Source organism: Muscardinus avellanarius, assembly GCF_963383645.1.
Source record: "Muscardinus avellanarius genome assembly, chromosome: 5".
Lineage (NCBI taxonomy): Eukaryota > Metazoa > Chordata > Mammalia > Rodentia > Gliridae > Muscardinus > Muscardinus avellanarius.
This window is the reverse complement of record NC_137790.1, coordinates 63,849,644-63,872,213: the sequence shown is the minus strand read 5'-3', so window position 1 is coordinate 63,872,213 and position 22,570 is coordinate 63,849,644. Positions and strand designations below refer to the sequence as shown.

The following is a 22,570-nucleotide window of genomic DNA, read 5'->3' as shown; positions in this document are numbered from 1 at the left end:
CTGTCTAGGGAACATGCTGAGAATGAATCTACACATGACAGGGTGTAGTCATTACTATTTATGATCCTGAGGGCAGAGCATGTCAGAGCTGTATGATCAGACAAAAGCAGCTACACTAACTTCGGGATCGTAACAAGGAAGCGCATCGGCTCTAAGAAGACAAGTCGTAATAGACCAAATGGCCAAATAAAGGAGTGTGATCTGGATCAACTGACTGATCACAAGAGCAATGTGAGTCCCACACTCAAGTGTGGGTATGACCCAAGAGCCCTTTTTTATTTACTGTACTGCCAGGGCAGCATGGAAGGCAAAATTATCAGAAAAAGCACCCTGAGAATATGATGATCAAAATAAAGAGAATCTGCCAGATTTCTTCTCCAGTCAGCAGGCATATGTCCACGGAGATCATGCTATTCATACATCGTCATCTCCCCCAGGTCCCAGTCCATCTCAGTGGTCCCTAGAATCTCATCAACTCCTTTCAAGGGTGTCTTCTCATCTCTAACGTTTTTGTCTTTGACTAACTGAATCTCTACCTACTAATAGAGTTAGCCCAGAAATTTGAAAGATCATGCTTTAATTCTTTCTGATCAATCAAGGCTATTTAAGTTTTGAGAAGACATCTTTCACTCTCTTGGGCAGTTTGAGACAGATGTTCTTATGTCTGCAGATTTTATTCCCAAATATAAATGTTGAAGCTGAGATAATTTCTTCTTCACTTCTTCCCATGTCATAAGTGTTACAAGCCAGTGCAGAGTCAGATTTGTATTGCCGGTTCTTACGATGTTTGCCTGTGGATGTGCTCTTTCAACTGTGCTAGTCTGTCACTTTTTAGTGCTTCCCGGATGGACTGGAAAAATCCAAAGTAGTGTTCAAAGTTGTGCATCATAAGCAGGACCCCAGCCAGCAGTTCATTGGTCACCAGCAGATGGTGGATGTATGCACGAGTGTGATTCTTACAGCAGTAGCAGGAACAGCCTCTCACCAGTGGGCTAAAGTCTTCCTGGTACCTGAAAGGGAAATCACAATGACATTCCAGAAAGTGAAAGATATGAGAAATCTACAACCTAGGCTACTACTTTGCTGGTAAGGTTACCAATGGTTAATACTATCACTGGCTAATGATCAGTGCTGGGCACCTATTTAGGATGGCAATGTGGATCAAAGTTAACAGATAGCAGAGTCCAGGAGACTCAGGAGTCCCCTGATGGATGCAATCTCTAAGTCTGGGGGTTGAGAAACACACGAGGTCACTCTCTCAGGGTGAGCGTCTTTAGTCATACCGGAGAGGCACATAACGTTAGGAAATGCTGTCTTGGTGAATGACACTTCTCTCCCACTTGCCATCACAGCTAGCATCAGAAGACTTGGGACAACCTACTTCTGTAACTCACTGCAATTTATATTTGCAATTTACAAAGCACTTGCAGTGTTTTATTTAATCTCTGCATCTATTCTTGGAACTAGCCATTTTATAGATGAAGATGACAACTAGAGTTTAGAGGGTGTAGCTCTGGTCTACACTGCCTGGGTTCAGCTCCGGGCTCTGCAACTCACTTGGGTAAGTCACTTAACATCCATCTGTGCCTTTGTTTCTCATCCATGAACCAAAGGTATTCTACCTTACTAAGTTGTTACAGGGTTTAAATGAGTTAATATAGCAAAAGGGCCTGAATACTGCTGGGCACATATAAAATACTAGAAAGGTTTTGCCTTTTATCAGCTATTAAAGAGAAGTGGCTTGACCAAAGCCACAGTCAAGAGCAGTGCTAGAATTTGTCTCCACATTCCCCAAACTTCCAGTCCTCTAGCACAATACAATTTCCAATTAAATCTACAATGTAAAGGGAATTTGAGTAGCAGCCACTTAAACTGTAAAATACAGAAACATTTCAAAAATGAAACAAATCTCCTTGACTATTTTTCAAGTTAAATGAGGTAGACGTTACCATTTTAGATCTCTAATCAAGAAGCCCCAACAGAATATTAATAGGAACTAGGATTTTCATTCTTCCATAAATTCACAAGTACCTACTATTACTAGACAGATGTAAGTCAGAATCCCTAGAATGTCCCCAGTGAGCCCACTGAACTCAAGTGAACAACTCACTGGCACTGGCGATCACCAGCCTGGCCAAATGCAGTTAGTTCATTCTTAAGGGAAATGGGTTATAAAAGATTTATAACGTGTAGGTACCAAAACGACTTAGTTCCCTATAATTTGTTGTTTTACCTTGAAATCCTTATTTTGTTCTTTCATTATTTGAAGTAATTTGGAGTAAAAAAAAAAACAACAAAGAATGAATTTGGTTTAGTCTTTCAGATAGCTTTTCTAAAGCAATAGTTACTTAGCCTTAGTTTTCTGACAAGGCAAAGTACATAAATTCATCTGAATGGAAAAAAAAAAGTTTTTCTGGAACCAAATTTGAGAAAACCTAAGTAATATCAAACTATAAAAATTTTATGAAGTCATAAATGGAAAAAAAGGAACCGTTACATAAACTTTTTTTTGGTGTGTGTGTGTGGTACTGGGTATGAAACCCAGAGGCCTTCTACCTCCGGGCTACACTCCCAGACCTATTTTATATTTTTATTTGGAAAGAGGGTCTCTTAAGCCAGTGGAGGCTGGCTTCGAACCTACGTGATCCTCCTGTCTCAGCATCCCAAGCATGGGGATTACAAGCGTGTGCCACCACGCCCAGCTACATAAACTTTTAAAACCTACTAAAGTTAAAAAGTCAGGAATTGGCCGGGCATGGTGGCGCACGCTTGTAATCCTTGCGCTTGGGAGGCAGAGATAGGAGGATTGCGTCCGCGCGTACTGGCTTAGGAGACCCTGTTTCCAAATAAAAATAGGTCTGGGAGTGTAGCCCGGAGGTAGAAGGGCTTCCAGGAACCCCAGTACCACCACCAAAAAAAAAAAAAAAAAAAGTCAGGAATCACCGGGTGTGGTGGCGCACGCTTGTAATCCCCGTGCTTGGGAGGCGGAGACAGGAGGATGGTGCAGGTTCAAAGCCGACCGACCGCGCTGGTGTTAAGAGACCCAGTTTCCAAATAAAAAGTATAAAATAGGTCTGGGAGTGTAGCCCAGAGGTAGAAGGGCTTCCAGAAACCTCAGTAACACACACACACACACACACACACACACACACACACACACACACACACACAGAGTCAGGAATCAAAATCCAAACTTTAAAAAATTTCTTACCTTTTTTCCTTCAGATTAATTTCAAATGATGTCATTTCTTGGTTACAATCAGTCATTTTACTTTTCTTTATCTGATCCACATAATTTATTTCTTCTGGTGTCCCATTTTGTTGTAATACTAAAAGACAAACCAACAAAAGTCTTCCACGAAGTTCAGATAAGGAGTGGCTATTGGAAGAATTTTATTTTAGTTATTATTTCATACCCTTTGACCCTGTAATTTCACTCTTGAGAATTTATCCTATGGAAATACACACAAAAAAGGAAAATAGCAAAATGTTCCCAGATGGCCACAGATATATTATCTACAATATCAAAACAATCTAAGATATTCAACAATGTTTAAGCAAATTATAGTTACAAGTATATAACATAATCTTACTAGTAAAGAATGATTTAAAAAATACTTGGTATGTGTTTGCATGTTAGGGTTATCCCTCTATCTTACCCCCATGAAAATAAATTGAGTCTCTATGCTAAGCAGATTAAAGTAGAACTTTTTAAAATTTATATATTCGGTCTGAAGAATATGGCCCTCCAGGAAAACCAGATTATCCAGAATTAAAGGGGAACTTGAGATGTTCCTTTTAAAATCTTTGCTTTAAAGTACATTTTTTTTTTTTTTTTTTTTTGTGGTACTGGGGTTCCTGGAAGCCCTTCTACCTCCGGGCTACACTCCCAGACCTATTTTTTTAACATTTTTATTTGGAAACAGAGTCTCCTAAGCCAGCGCGCGCGGCTGGCTTCGAACCTGCGCGATCCTCCTGTCTCTGCCTCCCAAGCGCGGGGATTACAAGCGTGCGCCACCACGCCCGGCTAAAGTACATTTTTGAAACTGAAAGAAAAAAACCCATAAAACAAAACACCAGCTACTCTACAAAAATCCAGCTGCATTGAAGAGAGGCAAGCAGATAAGAATTATTTTGGGAACAAATGGAAGAATTTGTGTTGGCCCAAGGAGAACAGGCAGATGGTCCTAGGAAGGTACTTTTGCCCAAGTCAAAGGAAGAATAAAAGTGGTCTGAGCACGGAGCAGTATGATTTTGTTCACATAAGTTTATGTGCTACATAGGAAACCATAAGAAACCTCTAACATTTTGGAGACCTATCATTTAGGGGAATTGCTGGCAACCTATTTCTTTTTTATTCTTCTTCTATTTTTTTTTTTTTTTGTACTGGAAATTGAGCCCAAGTACAATTTACCTCTGAACTGTACTCTCAGTCCTTTTCTTAAAATTTATTTTTTGAAATAGAGTCTTGCTAAGTTGCTGAGCCTTGTCCTGTCTCAGCCTCATAGGCGTGTGCCACCACATCTAGCTCCTGTAATCTATTTCCTTAGAATTTTCACTACATAATTGATAAAAGAATTTAATTTACAGCACAGGAACATACAAAAAAAACATACACATGAATATAATTAATAATAATTGAGTGAAAATGTTTGAACTATTTCAGTTTTCCTAATGATCAAGGAACCTGGCCTTCTCTGGCCAGAAAGGAACTTGTTCATCCAGGGAACTCAGTATCAGGTTCGCTTTAGAGCGTTGCATATTTATGGTACTGAGTGACTAAGTTACCTCTGTTCTAGTGGAAATAATTTAGTTTGTAAATGAAGTCATGAAAATGTATAAAGTGTTAATGGCATGCCTATCCACATACATTATGTTCTGGTCTTTCTATAAGGACATTAAAATTTACTTCCCATATATAAGAACTTGATCAATCTAATTTATTTTGCTTCTAGAAGTAATCTGATTTAGATTAATGCCTAAGTTGCTTTATAAACATGTGATATCTTCTGAATGAAATTTTAATCATCTGTGGGAAATAAAACAAACCAACAAAGTTGTCTAGGGCTCTATTCAAATTTAAGGTTCAAAGTGGTTGAGCAAGTTTAAAGGAAAGCAGGAAAAGGAAAATGAACCAGGAAAGCCATCGCTGAGAGCCGGAGGGCAGGCCACACACTGCACACGGCTGCCTGTGCACATGCTGGGCGTGGTGGCGCACTCTTGTAATCCCCGTGCCCAGTCTGTGCCCCGTTCCTTTCCCACTGCCAGGTGAGTGTGAGACTCTGAAACTGCTTGACTCAACTTTTGAATGACTAAACACTAAGAGAAAACAGTAGTTCTTCAAAGCAGTATTAGCAGAGGAAAATAGCTTTCACATTGCAGTGCATAAAAGAACCCAAAAAAGCAAAATGCAACACAAGGATCAGATGATGGGGAGGCTCCTTGTAATTTAATTGCATGGGGTTTGCAAAAGCAGACAAGAACTCTTTTGTGGGAAAGCAAATTAACTTTTACTAAGCAGTTCAAAGGTTTTTTCCTAGATTTTCATCACAATTCACTCTGAATGTTCTTTTTTCAGGTTAACAGAAGAGGTCTTGTTTTTGCTCACTACAAAATGTCACCCTAATATTTTGAGCTAAATGTATAGTATAAAGTGCTTTATTTTGTGTGCCAACATGCCAGGCATACAGATAAGACACAAAAATGAAGTTTTATAGAAGACTGGCTTTATGTGCACATATTTCTTTCTTGTGACTCAAGCCAAAAATTAATAGAAAATAGGAGAAAGTTAAGGATAAGACAGTGATTAACTTTAAAAGACCTACATGTCTCTTCAGGATTCGGCTGGTAATCGAAGCTGAACGTCAAGGCGCATCCCCGCTCTGTCACAAGATAAGGAAAAAAACTCTCAAATAAGTCCACTCCTCTCTCTATACACTCAAGCACTTCATCTGGCCGGCTGACACCACAAATGAGCCTGTGAAAATAATAAGAACAAGAACATGAGGACAATGCCAAGAGTGATATCAGCAAGGCCTTCCATTAGAGTCTAGGACACAAAAAGCAGTAATAATGAGAAACACCCAGCAAGGGCAGAGCGGCAGCCAGGGGACAGCAACATGTGGTACAAAGAACTGAGGGCTCTGAAGGAAGAGACCTGGCTTGAATCCTAGGTCCTTTATTCATTTAATTGCTGTGTTACTTTGGGCAGGTTTCTTATCTTCTGCAGAATCATTGTAAGGATTGATAAAATATTTGAAAAAGCACACGGAATAGTTTTTTACTCCAAACTCAATTACGGTGAGTTTTCTTTCTACTTTCACCTTTCTTTATAACCTAGCTAAATCCTACAGGAATTTTTTTTTTTTTTTTTTTTTTTTTTTTTTTTTTGGTGGTACTGGGGTTCCTGGAAACCCTTCTACCTCCAGGTTATACTCCCAGATCTATTTTATATTTTTATTTGGAAACAGGGTCTCTTAAGTCAGCATGGCTGGCTTCGAACCTGCACGATCCTCCTGTGTCCACCTCCCAAGCACGGGGATTACAAGAGTGCGCCACCACGCCCGGCTAATTTGTGTTTTTTTTTAAGAGCACAAAGGAGAGCCAGGTGCACTGGCACAAGACTGTAATTCTAGCTATTTGGGAGGTTGAACAGGAGAATCAAAAGTTCAAGTCCAGCCCGGGCAACTCAGGAGATCCTGTCTCAAAATAAAAAATGAAAAAGGGCTCAGTGTCATAGTGCCCCTGTGTTCCTATATTTCTCCTACAGGTATTTTTCATAACTGGTTCAAATAAGGGCATTTTATAGTATATTCCTCATAGGTCCATTTACAAAGAAACTCTTGCTCTTATAATTTCAACTCTGGCCACAAGATCTAAGAACATAGTTAGCTTTCTTTATATTTTTTCTATTAATAAGTCTGCACTGTGGAATGAGATAATGTTTTCCAGGTAATGGGTAAGGCATTCTGAGAGATTAATAATTCTCCTTTGAGTTCTGCCACTAAAACAAAAATGTGGAAGATGTACTTGATTGGGCTGGCTGGCTGTAACTATTTTTCATGTTTGTTTTTCTACCCATAGCCCCCTTTCATGAACTGGAAGAGAAGAGCTTATGTATTCTTTGATTTCTAAAAGAAGTTCAAAAAAAGGCTTATGTAATATTAAACAAGCAGAACCCTTAAATATATGCCAGTTTTCCCGACTACAGTTTCCTTTAAGTAATGTAATGTTTTAGAACTCCTCTCCAACTGAAGCTGGCATTTCTACACACTCATAGAAAGAAAAACAATCCCAGCTTTCAAATTCAGTAACAGACATCTGTGAGCACTTAACACAAAAAAGTCCAGAAAATGACTAGAAATACGAGTGCTGAGCTGTTCTCTGCACTAGAACGAAACAAGTACAGACTGGGAACAATGGATACAAGAGAATGAGGTTCAAAGTGGGGGCTAAGGCTGGCTCAAGTGGTGGGAATATCCTGTTCTGGATAGTCTTTACAAACACATATACATGTGTAAAAAAGCACAGAGCTGTATTTAAGTTTCATGAGCTTTACTCTAGGTTATTCGTGTGTGTGTGTGTGTGTGTGTGTGTGTGTGTGTGTGTGTGTGTGTGTGCTACTGGGGAGTAAATCCAGGATATTATACCTCTGAGTTACACCACTAGCCCTATTTTATCATTTTAAGACAGGGTCACTAAGTTGCAGAGGGCCTTGCTAAGTTACTGATGCTGGCCATGAACCCGTGATCCCTTTCTCTCAGCCTCCCAAGTACTGGGCTTACAGGCGTGTGCTACCATGCTGGTTTATACCTGGCTTCTAAAAGAAGTGATACAACTACATCTGCTATCTAACAGCCCTCGAAGAGTACAAAGCAGCATCCCATTTCAAACTTAATATATTTGCAGGAAAAAAAAAAAAACATGATTATTCCTACCAAATTAGGTGAAATACTAGTCTTTTTTTAAATTAACAAATAAAATTATACATATTTGTGATATACAGGTGTTGAGGGATATATACATTGTGAAATGGTTCTATCTAATTAGCAAATGCCCTGTCTCATTTAATTATCATTTTTATGGAGAGAACGCTTAACAGCCATTCTTTTTGCCTTTTTCAAGAATATATCATTATTTAATACAGTCACCAGGCTGTACAGATCGATCTCTTGAACTTATTCTTCCTAAATGTAATGATGTATCCTTTGACCAACAACCTCCTGACTCATCTCCCCACCAACCACCCCAGCCTCTCTGTTCCACTATCCACTTGTATGAGGTCAACTGTTTTATTAGACTCCAGATGTGAGTGAAAGCACTCAGTAACTCAGTATTTGTCTTTCTATGCCTGGTTTGTTTCAAGCTAAGACAATGACCTCCAGGTTCACTCATGTTTTTGAAAAAAAAAAAAAAAAGAAGAAAGAAAAAATTAGAGAACTTAATATGGCATGAGCTATTTCAGAAACTTGAACTTTATAACTGAATCTTGGAGGTCACCTCTTCTCATCAGTACATAAGTGATCCTGTGATTTACAGAAATCTAAGATCAAATCCACCAGTGTTGGCAGACTCCTCAATTTCAAAACATGATAGGCATTACTCACTAAAATGACACACATTACTCGCTATTTTGTCTCAAATCTAAGAACTTCTGAGATGTTCTTATTAGTACAGCCTATCCTCATTTCACTAGGCATCCCAGACCTGTCCTCAACTTTCCTTGATTTAAACCAGAGTGCTGCATGACTTTATAAGTTAGAATAAGCAAAAAACAATAATTGTACTTGGCACAAGAACAAGAGGAAACAGTTAACAGTTGCCCTTACTCATGAGGATCAAATAAAATAAATTTACATGACAATCATCCTCTGCTCTACTTTCTGAAATCAGGCAGGGTAGCCTTGATGGAAATTTCCCTCAGAGTCTACTGAGGAAAGACTAGAAAGGACATAGTCAAAAACTCAGAAGGTATGCCCATGTGAAGAATCTGCATCATACAATCCTGCCCTGCTCATGAGGCTGGTCTGCATCCTACCAGACACTAGCCTTGGCTTGTCCTCTGGGAGCTCCGCAGTGACTGATGACAGCAGGTGCAGTCTGGTCTCCAGGGTTGCTGGGTTCCCTTGAAAGCCATCCAGAAGGAAGCCACCTACAGACCGCTTGGCCGTCTCTCGTGCCGACCTCAGCCTCTCCTCCATCACATCTCCACCTTCAATCACTCCAATGATCACACTTTTCTGAAGGATCTGAGGTGAGAAAGCATTAAATATTCTTAACCATTTTCAGTAACAGAGATCCCTACCTTACATGAAAGTCCAGTGTACAGAAGCTATCTCAATGAGCTTGCTGCAGATGAATCATCTAAGAGAGAAAGTATTCCAAGAACCTTTAGGGTCCAAAAGATTCACTGTGGAAAACACCAAAGAGGTAAGAAAGGTCTGAGAAAAAAAAAAAAAAACAACAGAGGCAATCAACAAATGCTGTCATGTTCTAGCTAGGATTAAATTAAATGCAAAATGAGTAGGTAAAAGAAGAAAAGGACAAAAGAAGCACTTGAATTTGTTTAAATTACTATCTAGGTCTGTTTTAGCCTCCACATCTCTAAGCTATAGATATGGAAGCGTTTTAATCAAGACAACTGAAATTTGAAAAAAAGAAAATAAAGATGACTACTGCACGGCATCCTCAAAAACAAACTGGAGGAATATCTAAACATAAAAGACACAGTTATAGCCAGGTGTGGCAACGCACATCTGTAATTCTAGACCTTGGAAGGCTAAGACAGCAGAATCACAGGTTCAACACCAGCCTGAGTAACTTAGTGAGATTCTCAAGAAATCTAGTGAAACCCTGTTTCAAAACAAAAAATAGAGTCAGGCATAGTGGCACACGCTTGTAATACCAGCATTTGGGAGGCCGAGACAGGAGGATCACAGTTTCTGGCCAGCCTCAAGTACTTAGTGAGGCCCTCTACAACTTAGTGAGACCCTGTTTCAAAAAAAGGATTAAAAATCAGGCTGGGCGAGGCCGGCATCGGAGCCTGCCATGAGGCAAGGCCAGTGCTGGGGCCTCCGAGGCCTGGATCGGAGCCTGCTGAGGGGTTAGGCCAGTGCTGGGGCCAGCGAGGCTGGCATTGGAGCCTGTCGTGAGGCATGGCTGGTCCTGGGGCCTCTGAGGCCAGGATCGGAGCCTGCCGAGGGGTTAGGCCGGTGCTGGGGCCAGCGAGGCCGGCACCGGAGCCTGCCATGAGGCAAGGCCGGTACTGGGGCCTCCGAGGCCGGGATTGGAGCCTGCCAAGGGGTTAGGCCGGAGCTAGGGCCAGTGAGGCGGGCATCGGAGCCTGCCGTGAGGCAAGGCCGGTGCTGAGGCCTCCGAGGCCGGGATTGGAGCCTACCTTGAGGCAAGGCCGGTACTGGGGCCTCCGAGGCCAGGATAAGAGCCTGCCAAGGGGTTAGGCCGGTGCTGGGGCCAGCGAGGCCGGCATCGGAGCCTGCCGTGAGGCAAGGCCGGTACTGGGACCTCCAAGAACGGGATAAGAGCCTGCCGAGGGGTTAGGCCGGTGCTGGGGCCAACGAGGCCAGCATCGGAGCCTGCCGTGAGGCAAGGCCGGTACTGGGGCCTCCGAGGCCAGGATAACAGCCTGCCGAAGGGTTAGATTGTTGCTGGGGCCAGCGAGGCCGGCATCGGAGCCTGCCTTGAGGCATGGCCAGTGCTGGGGCCTCCTAGGCCGGGAGCGGAACCTGCCGAGGGGTTAGGCTGGTGCTGGGGCCAACGAGGCCGGCATTGGAGCCTGCCATGAGGCTAGGCCGGTGCTGGGGCCTCTGAGGCCAGGATTAGAATCCTGCCAAGGGGTTAGGCTGGTGCAGGGGCCAATGGCCAGCATCGGAGCCTGCCGTGAGGCAAGGCCACTCCTGCGGCCTCCACGGCCGGGACCGAAGCCAGCTTAGGGGTTAGGCTGGTGCAGGGGCCAGCGAGACCAGAACTGGGGCCTCCCATGAGGCAAGGCCGCTGCTTGAGCCAGCGAGGTCTGGATCAGTCCACTGAGTAGCCAGGTCACTACTGGGGACGTCAAGAGTGGGATCGGTACTTGCAACACAGCATGCACAGAGAAATATCGCAGAAAATATAAATCAGACGCTCCTCTTAATCAGCAATAACTAGGAGGAAAGGGGCAACAGGAAGAGGTTGAGCTATAGAAAGGGCCCTATAGTGAAGCAACTAATGTGACCAATCAGAGGGTACATAAACAAATGTATCAAAGTAAATCACCAAAGAAGCGTGGGATGGAGGGAGGGAGAGGGAATGGGATGGGGGCTGGAGGAGGGCTAATTAGATGATGTGTGCTTGTATATCCTCTCAAGTCTTGTACTCCAATGTGATTGATATATGACTATAATGCACCAATTAAAAAAATTAATTAATTAATTAAAAAAATAAATTAAATTAAAAAAAATCAGGCTGGGGGTGTAACTTGGAGGTAGAATGCCCCTGGGTTCCATCCCCAGTACCAAAAAATAAAAAATAAAAAAATAAAAAGGACTGGGTATAGCTTGGAAGTAGAATGCCTCTGGGTTCAATTCTAATACCACAAAAACAAAAACAAAAAATACATAGTTATGCAAGTACTAGAAGAATGTATTGAATATTTTTCTCATCTTTGGGTAAAGAACATCTTCCTAAGCAAACAAAATCTTACAGGAAATAGTCGACATGTTTGATTATAAAAAAATTAAAACTTCTCTAGTAAAATATATCAAAACAAAGAGAAAGAAAAATCTACACTTTGAAGTAGATAAAAATCTATATCATAGAAAGTGTTCCAACGAATCCTCTAAGGATATGACAACCTCATAGAATTCTAGATAGAATATGAATAAGTGAAATTCAGAAAAACAAACTTAGATGCCCTATATACATATGGGAAGCGATTAAACCTCACCTATAAGAAAATGCAAATTGAAAACAAGATGCCATTTTTTTTGTCCATCACAATAAAAAAAAAAAAGTCAAAATGCAAATAACATACTGGAGATAAAATTGTAAGGGAAACAGCACTTATAGTCCCGGGTAACCAGAGAGAGTAAAATTAATTCAGCTTCTTAGGAGGGCAAGTAGATAACACCTATCATAATGTCAGTGTTTTTGTCTCTGGATCCCAAAATTCCACTTCTAACAATCTCTCCTATAAATATATTCATTCATATACTTCAAGGTATGTTTATAGAGATGTCTAGAAAATGAAAGGCTAGAAGAAGCCTAAGTATCCATCAATAGAGTAAAAGCTTAAATAAACCAGGATAGATTCATAGCATAGATTTTTATGCAGCTGTATTAAAAGAATGCAATAGAGGTACTAATATATGCATTGTCAGGAAAAGAGTCTGAGGACATTGCTAGCCAAAAACAAATTGCTGATCACGTGATCATATTCATGTACTACAGACACGCATATCTATGCATTAATTATATGTATGCAGTTCCAGAAAATAAGGTTTGCAAGGACACACACAAATCAACAGTGACTCTGGCAGAAGAGAGGCGTACAGAGGAAGGCAGGAACACTGTAAAGAGGGAATTTCACCCTTTAATTTAACCAGGAGGGATACAATCAGACCATTCCTCTAGAAAATAAGAACATTTTGGCTGCTACATGGAGAATAAATTAAGGGTGAGTATGGATAAGGACAGGGTAGGAGATGAAGTAAAAAATGAGATGAGCTGGAGCAAGGCAGTGGCAATGGGATAAAGAGGAAAGACAAACTCTGAAAGCGCCTCAGGTGGTAGGATCAACACCATCTGACTGAGCATTTTTCTTAGTAGAGAAAGAAGATGAATTCAAGAATGACTACTGGCTCTTGTTTTGGAAGTTCGGGGAGATGGCGCTAAGAGCAAAGACAGAGAAAACAGCAGAGAATGAGGCAAAATGATTGTTCTGCTTTGTGTATTCTAATTCGGAAATATCAATAGGATGTATGAATACTAATTTTAACTCAGCTATTGAATATATGAAGCTTAAGTTGTGCATATGTATGATACAAATGAGATTGCCCAGGGTAGGACAGGAAATACTTGGCAGAATGCCACCACTTCCCTCTCCTTCTTCCATGGCAGACATAGTTAATAGGTGACTCTCGTCCTGTGGTACTGGGCCTGGCTCCTAGAGCCTTGGATGAAACCCATTTGGCATCCTGAACCTAGGAAATAAATGGAAAAGGAAAAAAAGCCCTACATAGAACATCAGAGAGTTTCAATATTTAAGGGCATTAAGAAAAAGATGATCTACTGAATAAGAAGGGAAAGAGGCACAGAAAAAGGAAAAGATGTATGCAGATATATAAAAGAGGCAATTACACAGACCTGCCCTTTTGCATGACTAGTACAACCCTATTAGGGAAACTCCCTTCCACGGGTATAAAAGTATGGTCATATAATTTATTGCCTGAAATGGAATGCTTAAGAAGAAGGGGGGCACTCTTAATAATCACATCAAGATAATAGTGTAAGCATAAGGGACACAGAGAAGGACCTCAGCATTTGACTAATACACACAAGTAATGCAAAATAATAAGGCTATTTGCAGCAACATAGATGAGGGACTTGAGGCTCATCTGGCCTTTTTAATAATCTCCTTTGTCACACTCTCTGTCTTGCCTTCTCTTTATCCAAATGTTACTAGTCCTACAAGGGTAATTACTAGCTCAAAACAATTGCTAGACAGCCAACACTAACTACTCTGACCTACAGCAATGTCCCCATGAGGACTCCTATTGTGGATACTTTTGAGTTCTATTCAGAATGTCAACTAAGTTTCCTCTAATTATTTCACGTACATTAAGTTTATTAGTCAAATTATATTTTTATTGCTCAACTCAAAATAACAATGTTCCTCAAAATGCACTTTTCCATAGACTTGATCATTGCTCAGGCTTACTCTACATAAATGATCTTAAATGCTGAAACTCTCTCCCCTGATGGCTACTATTTGTTCCCTCACCTTATTTTCTATCTCCCAGTTAATGTATCCAACTCCATTAACTCTGCTCTCAGGCTCCCTTATCCAGTGCTCAGCTTCATCTTCTTCACCCCACCAGCAAACATTTATTGAAGGCTTGCTATTTGCCAGGCATTCTGCTACATGATGAAGATATGAAAATGGCATACAGAAATTGAGCTTAAGGAGGTCACAATTTAATAAAGATAAATGTACAAAGAAATCACTGCAGTACATTGATAATGTAATATAGCTATATGCAAATTAAAGGGATAGTAAAGGATGGATAGAACTTCCTGGAAGTATCGGGGATCAGTTTCAAAGAATGATAAATGTAATGAAATGAGCCAGATGGAAGCAAGAGGAGGAGATAAGAAGTCCAGAAGGGCCGGGCATGGTGGCGCACACTTGTAATCCTAGCATTCAGGAGGCTGAGACTGGAGGATCGCAGTTCGCAGACAGCCTCAGCTACTTAGTGAGGCCCTCCGCAACTTAATGAGACCCTGTTTCAAAATAAAGAATAAAAAATAGAGCTGAGAGTGTAGCTCCAAGGTCAAATGCCCCACTGCGTGTTCCATCCCCACCGCACAAAAAAAAAAAAAAAAAAAAAAAAAAAAAAAGAAAAGAAAAAAAAAGAAGAAGTCCAGAAGTTTGTGTACGGGTGCCCTGAATGTAATGGGTGAGTGCCTCAGGGAATGGCACATAACTCAGGAAGGCCAGAGTGCAGGCCAGAGGAGAGAATGGCCCACAGGCAGGTAAAGAAGTAGGCGGAGGCCGGGTCACAGGAGGCTGCACATGCCATGGAAGAGTGGAAGTGGAGAATCATTCAATGTTTTAGGAGAGTGGCAGGTTCTAGACATACTTAGAGAGATGGAATTAAAGAATAAATAATTTTTAAAAGTCTTGGAAAGCTCAAGGTTCTGGGCTGAGGAGCTTGGTGGATGCCATGGACAGACATGAAATACTGAGGAAGAGCAAAAGGAAGAGCACGTTTGAAGAGGTAAGACAAGGAGTCCAGTTACCTCTGAGTTTGAGTCTAGTAATATAACCTAGCTATAGCCCAGGAATTATAAAATTGTAAAGCTAAGTAGAATGATCTTGATAATACATACAATTATTACAATCATTCAGCAATTAAAACTAAGAGGAGGCTGCTTGGGGACAACATACAAATACTATGAAAAGAGAGACTAAGACAGAATCCTAGAGAATAGTAATCCTTAGGATTCAAGGAAAAAAATTGGAACAAGTGAAAAAGAAAAATTGGAACAAGAAGTGAGGAGCAGAGAACTAGAGGGAGAAACAAAAAGATGGTACCATGGAGTAGAAGGGAGATGAGATTTTTGAGAAAGGAGGGTTAGTGGAGCAGCCTAACCTCTGACTCTTCCTGTAGCCGCAGGCAGGTATCCAGGAAGAGGAGTGATCGGTCCACAGACTTTCTGGCCCTTTTTATGGAAGCTGCTTCTTCAAAAGATGCTTCTCCATCTGAAAGGCACTGGAACCAGTCTGGCTGAAGGGCTTGCTGAATGGCCATGAACTTGGAAACAGTCATTTCTACTCGTCCTCCAACACCCCACACAGATACAGACTGCCAAGGAGCAAGATGAAGAGGAATTATCAAGAAAGCAATTCTTCTTTACCACTGGAAAGATGGTGCCAATTCAATATCCTTGACATGGTAGGTACATCACGGAGTAAAAAGCAGAATTCCAAATTTCAAATTCTATAGGGACCTCATAACTCAGAGAATCCTTCAATGGCTATGCAAGCAAACTTCTGAGCCACCCTCAAAGAATTAATTGTTATAGTTTTCTACAATCTTCCAAGGTCCCCTGTCTCATCTCCCCCAACCCAACCCCACTCTTGCATTTCCTCAATGAAGCAGACTTTGGTTCTCCTTTGACTTTGACTGCATTGTTTCTATTGATGGAAATGTCCTCCCCTACTTCTTTGCCTAGCGAAATACAATGTATCCTTTAAGAAACTGGGGTTATATATCATCTACTTAATTGTGTTCCCCCAAATTTTCCTGAGCAAAATCAACTGTTCACTCTTTTAAGAGCTTACAGTAGTTCATACTTATTTCTTTTATAGAAAAGATAGCATTTGAACTGGGCATGTTAGTGCATACCTATAATTCCAGTACTTAGGAGACTGAGACAGGAGGATTGCAGGTTTGAAGCCAGCTTCAGCAACTTAGTAAAGCTTTCACTAACTTAGTGAGACCCTGTTTAAAAAAAAAAAAAAAAAATAGGGCTGTGGATGTAACCCAGAGGTGGAATGTTCCTGGGTTCAATCCCCAGTACCATTAAATAAAAAAAAGAAAGAAAGAAAGAAAGGAAAAGAAAACATAACACATGTCTGTATCCTAAAACCAGTCTCAGGGCACTGTATACTAATATTTAATAAGCATTTATTAGATTGTGATACTGAATTATATGTAAAGACATCAATCTCATAGTTCATGAGACTTTTTTTTTTTTTTTTTTTTCAGTACTGGGAATTTAACCCAGGAGCAGATTCTACCTCCGAGCTACAAGCTACACCTCCAGCCCTATTTTAAATTCCTTTTTTTTTTTTGGTGGTACTGGGGTTCCTGGAAACCCTTCTACCTCAGGGCTACACTCCCAGACACCTATTTTTTAAATTTTTATTTGAAAACAGGGTCTCTTAAGCCAGCGAGGCTGGCTTCAAACCTGCGCGATCCTCCTGTCTCTGCCTCCCAAGCGCGGGGATTACAAGTGTGCGCTACCACACCCAGCCTTTATTCCTTATTTTGAAAGAGGGTCAAATAAGTTACAGAGGGTCTCACAAAGGAGCTGAGGCTGGCCACAAACCTGCGATCCTCAGCCCTCTAGTACTGGAATTACAAGTGTGCGCCACCATGCCCAGCTGAGACTCTATATTTCATTAAGCTGGACATGGTGGTACAGGCCTGTCATCTCAGGACTTGAAAAGCTGAGACAGAACCCACCTGAACAATTTAGTTGTTCAGCAATCTAGCAAGAACCTGTTTCAAAAACAATAAACTAAACTAAACTAAAATGGACTAGGGAAGCTGGGTATGATAACCTATGCTTATATCCTAGTACTTGGGAGGCTAAGGAAGGAAGATTGCAGGTTCGAGGATAGCCTCTGCAAAGTAGTGAGACTCTCATCAACCTAGTGAGACCTGTTTCAAAATAAAAATTAAATAGAACTGGAGTATACCTCAGAGGTAGAATGCCCCTGTATTCAATCCCTAATACCACAAAGAAGAAGAAGAAGTAAAAAAAAGAAGGCTGGAGGGATAGCTTGGAGGTAGAATGCTGGGTACAATCCCCAGTAAAACACACACACACACCTTTTTTTTTTTTGCAATACTAGGGATGGAACCCAGGGGAATTCTACCTCCAAGCTACACACCCAGCCCTATTTTTTATTCTTTATTTTGAAACAGGGTCTCACTAAGTTGCAGAGGGCCTCACAGAGGGCTGAGACTGGCCGTGAACCCAGATCCTTCTGTCTCAGCCTCCCAAATGCTGGGATTACAAGTGTGCACCACCACACCTGGCTTAAATTCCATCTTTTGATACTCCTTCCCCTACATCTGTTAGAAGAGCTCATGAGGGACAAAATGAATACAGGAAAGGTCACTGCATTTGTAAAGCAGTGGTATATACTGAAGGCTCACTGTCCTCAGGGATAATGCCAACGGGGCCATCTCCCAAATGAAAACTTTTAATACCCCTAGCTAAAATCTATGCCTGTCCCCTGGTTTTTCAAATCTGCTCTACCAGCAAGCAATATTACACTGAAATTCTACTATATATAGTTATACATGTGATAAACATTCATCAGCAACTTTCCCCACTCTCCCTGAAGTGGTTAAAAGTGCAAATACAGCACTGTATCAAAAGACTGTTTTCTCCTGTCATAGCAATTTCTCTTTGGGGCATGTGCTTGACCCTCTTCTATCCTGAATCCTGAATATTTTTATAATAATAAAAATAAAAATGCTGAGGATACATTCCTTACCTTAACTCATCATTAGGCAGCCCTCCTCTCTCATACACCAGCCCATCCCATTAAAATCACTAAAATAAACTAAAGGCCTAAAGGAATCATTCCAGAGAGATGTGAGCACCCGAGAGGGATGGATACAACAGGCTGATTTCCTGGGACAAAGCTGCAGCCCTGGAGGCCCTGCTGAGAACACACCTTATTTGTTACGTAACCAGTGGGACAGGGGCTGACTGGATCGTGCAGGGAGCAGTATAAGACGGAATCTGGCATGCCTGTATAAACACAAAAAAGAATTACTGAAAATGTTGACATCAACAATTACACTGTATTGTAACTGTTAGCATGTGTACTGGTGGATAAGGCAACTCTAACCACAGTAAATAGTCAGTACCTGATCCTAGAATTACAGGAGGTCTATCAATATGAATGAAAAAAATCATTTTAAATTTTACCCGTCTAAAAGAATTAAATGTAATGCTTCATGTCTAATGATGTAGTGAGTTACTCCAAAGGAAAGGTGTATCTTAAAATATGAGATTAAATGAAAGTAGTTAGTGACACAATCTCATTCAATTTGACTTAAAGAATTTAACCATCTAAAAGGAACTAGCTACTAGAAAGATCAAATTATAAAGTCAGAAGGTAATTTCATTAATAATAAATCTCATTAATAATAATCATGGGTCCCGAGAACAAAACTGTAGGGAAGCTGCAGGATACGGCAAATGGATTCCATTCTCAGTATGTTTTACGGACTCAAGATAACAGTTTCTTAGGTTCTTTCATCAAAAAGACAAACCCTTTAAAAAAAAATTCCAGAAACTGATTAGTAAACCATATGTAATTAAATTTCATATGCTACCCCACATTTTCCATAAGAAAAAAAAAAAGAATTCAACTCAAAAGAGACAAAAATAAAGCAAGTTAAAGACCTCTGCAGTTCACCTTATTTTCTGCATTTTAAAATTATTACAATTGTCTCTAGAAAGCTTACATTAGGTATTCTTATTTAATTATATGCTTGTTCACTTTAAAACTGGCGATTACAATTGGCCTCAGATCAAGGAGAATGATACTACATAAACTCCTCTACTGAACCAACAGGTCATCATGCAGTTTCCTTCAGAAGCAGCAGACTGAATAACCGACAGAAACAGGATCTTCACTTGCTGAAGTGAGTCTTAGATATCGTGGGGAAAACTTTAGGAGAGAGTGGCCCATGGAAGAACTGGTTCTCTAGCTGTCACCACTAAGCCTTTTCTTTAAATACCTCTGAATATAAAATCCTACTTCTGGAATAAAAGATAATACTAACATAGCAGAATGTAGCTGCATATGAATTCTTCATTCGCTACTTTATGACTAAGGCTCGAGCATGACGAGACTGCTTTGGATCTCATGTATGGCCCATGCAAGTTCTCATCTGTGCCGGGAGTATCTGCCTTACTACTGTCTGTCCTCCTCAATGGTTGGTCCCACTCCTGACCTGGCTAGACTTCTCTCCCTTGACCTCCTAAGATGCCCCCTTATCTTTTTTTTCCAGAAGCCCTTCTTTTTTCTGACCACCTTCCATATCTGTAGAGCAGGATATATACTCCTCCCTCTGGACTATCATGATATGCATACATATCCCTAATCCCTCAAAGCCATCACTATACTTCTACTAGAATTACCTGTTTATATTTTTCCCAGTGAAGCTCTTCTCCATGAGAGCAGCAACTGTTTCCTATTCAACTCTGAACCTTAAATCCCTGGTTCTTAGATGTTTCTAAGATGTTTATTAAAGTAATGAATAAAGCACTACATGAATAAAATATCAGCAAGTCAATAGCATCTCCAAACTCCAAATTAACACATCATATGGTACATACAAATAATGTAATTAATTATTACCTATAAAGTTTCCAACTCCTTTCTTATATTCTGTCAAGACTTCATGATGTTCTGCACTGTGAGTAAAACAGAACAATATTTCACATAGTAATGAATCTTTCTGTGGATACTGTATACAACTGAAGCCTATTCTCACCCAACTAAGCTATGTGACAGTAAATACAGTCTTAAGCAACAAAGTACACCATTATTCAAGAGTCCCCACTAACCAGGCTTGGTTGATTAGCCAAAATCAAGGTCTTCAGTGTGCAAGAAAATAAACTAGCAAAGACCAACTGCTTCAAAACACTTGGATTTTCTTCCTTCTTTTCTCATTCAAAATCCTTGTCACTATTTGATCATACAGCAGGTTCTTCACTTAAATATAAAGTCAACTTGTATATTACACAAAATAATTTAACTCTATTAGTTCCATTTCCATAAAGTAGTACTAGCAAGTATAAGTGCAAAGGCAGAAAAAACTTTGAGGCTGATAGCTTTGAGGCTGGTGCATTACGACGGCCCTTGAACTCCAGATTCAGCTCATACCTGGGACTCCCTGCCTTCTCACCTCGGGGAGCAGTAGCAATGAGGGCAAAACCAGACTTCAAGTTTGAAAAAACAGTAAAGCAGCAGCCAGGCATAATGCTTTATGCTACTTGTAATCCCAGTACTTGGGAGACTGAGACAGGAGGATCACAGGTTCACAGCCAGCCTCAGATACTTAGTGAGGCCTCTGCAACTTAGTGAGAAATTGTTTCAAAATAAAGACTAAAAAATGGGTTTGGGGGTATAATTTGGAGGTAAAAGGCCCTAGTACCACAAAAAGAGAAAAAGTAAAGCAGCACTAATATTGTGGTTCTAGACTGTGGCCAAATTATGTATAATATCTGATACTTCTAACTTATGAAAACCTACCAATTATACACATTCCGCAAAAGAAATCTTTCTTGCATCTAATTAAGGTAACTAAGCTGCTGCCAAAATGAATATTTGAATGATCAGGTCAACACTTACAGAGATGACAGCGTGAGCTGGGCCATGGCAGGAACCCCGTGGATATTATGCAGCGTGTGATGAGTCAGGTGAGGCGCAGAGCCAGTCTTGGTATACAGGAGGCAGCCTGGAATGTCCATCGTGCGGTCCCCTGTTCTGCCCAGGTTTTGTATTTTTCCTAGACGAGCACCATTAACTACCTTGGTAAGACTGAGCTTCATCTTCAGAGACTCTGGTAGCTCCTGACAAGAAAAGATCATTCAGTTTAGAAGCATCACAACATCTAAAGGCTAAAGATTTTGCAAAGACAGCAGCCTACAGAAAAAAAAAAGAGTGATGGCATATTTATTACTACTCTCAGTCTATGATTTTTCTTGGATATCAGGAACAGAAGAATGGAAAAAGACAGAGAGATGAAGATACCTTCCCCAAGGTCTCAGAGCAATATGACAATGACAACTTTCTTTTTTGTGTGTGGTACCTAGGGATAAAACCTAGGGGCCTTCTACCTCCGGGCTATACCCCAAGACCCATTTTATATTTTATTTGGAAAACAGGGTCTCACTAAGTTGCTGAGGTCATTAAACCTTCAATTCACCCGTTTCAGCTTCCCAAGTAATGGGATTACAAGTGTGTGCCACCACACCTGGCTCATTGATTTTTAAATGCAGTCATGGAATTTTTGTCTGAGCTGAAACAATGGAGGAAATGAGAAAGACCAATCATGGAAGGTCATATAGATTACTGACTTGAGCAAATTTGTTTCTTTCTCCAAGTTGAGAGAATAATAAATCAAATTTTCCTAATGTTGTTCAATAAGAAAAACATACAAAACAGCATTCTGGTACTTAATAAAAATATATGAATATATATCAAAGAATATAAATCAAGATTAAGATTATCTCCAAGGTGGGATTATATTCCAATTTGTTCTCATATGGTATCCAAACAGGTGAGATACCACATGGACCATATCTGTGACCCATATGCAATTTTTTGTTTCTTTTGAAATTGAGAAAAACAAACCTTTGTTTAAAGAAAAATAAAGATAGCCTTTCAAGTTTCCATAGATATAATAGAAGTAGCAGAAAAGATTATCAATTATTTGTGGAAAGCTGCTAAATAGTATTTAATGTGGCAAATTCCTGGATTCTACTTCTAAAACGCACTTTAGAGCTTGATAAGCAAGCATAGCAGATCATTTGCAAAATATCACTAGACATAAAAACATTTTACAAATACATTATCATATCACCACAGCAAGTATCAACCCTGGAATTCTTGCCAACTGAGTCATGCCAAGTTTTATTAGTAGGTAAATTATTAGAGCTATCTGAGAAGATTCAATCTCAGATCCTGTCCTCTTAGGCGTTACTCTGAATGGCAACCATTATTTAAGATGTGGACAGACAAATAAACATTTGTCTATCATTTGTTAAAGATACTTAGGAAAATAAACAGTACTTTTTTAGGAGACATAAATTTTTATGTAAATTATATTTTTTATTTTTATTTAAATAATGTAGCCATTATAAGTATTAAAACCTCAAACTTAAGAATAACTACTTTCTAGCCGAGTGTGGTGGTGCACACTTGTAATCCCCGCGCTTGGGAGGCTGAGACAGGAGGATCGCACGGGTTTGAAACCAGTCTCAGCTACTTAGGCTCTCAGCTGCTTAGCGAGATCCTGTTTCCAAATGAAGT

General features: G+C 40.3%; 1 protein-coding gene across 1 annotated transcript; it reads right to left on the bottom strand.

Moving 5' to 3' along the window:
* Positions 1-778: 778 nt before the first annotated feature.
* On the bottom strand, positions 779-21,093 carry QTRT2 (queuine tRNA-ribosyltransferase accessory subunit 2; the record flags this gene model as incomplete). The annotated part of the gene is made up of 8 exons (XM_080695894.1): positions 20,888-21,093; positions 19,892-19,947; positions 18,194-18,270; positions 15,369-15,581; positions 9,049-9,248; positions 5,826-5,977; positions 3,212-3,329; positions 779-1,010 (listed from the first exon to the last, which is right to left on the bottom strand). The coding sequence occupies exons 1-8, from the start codon at positions 21,085-21,087 to the stop codon at positions 779-781; spliced, it is 1,248 nt and encodes a 415-aa protein (XP_080552020.1). The 5' UTR covers positions 21,088-21,093.
* Positions 21,094-22,570: the final 1,477 nt, after the last annotated feature.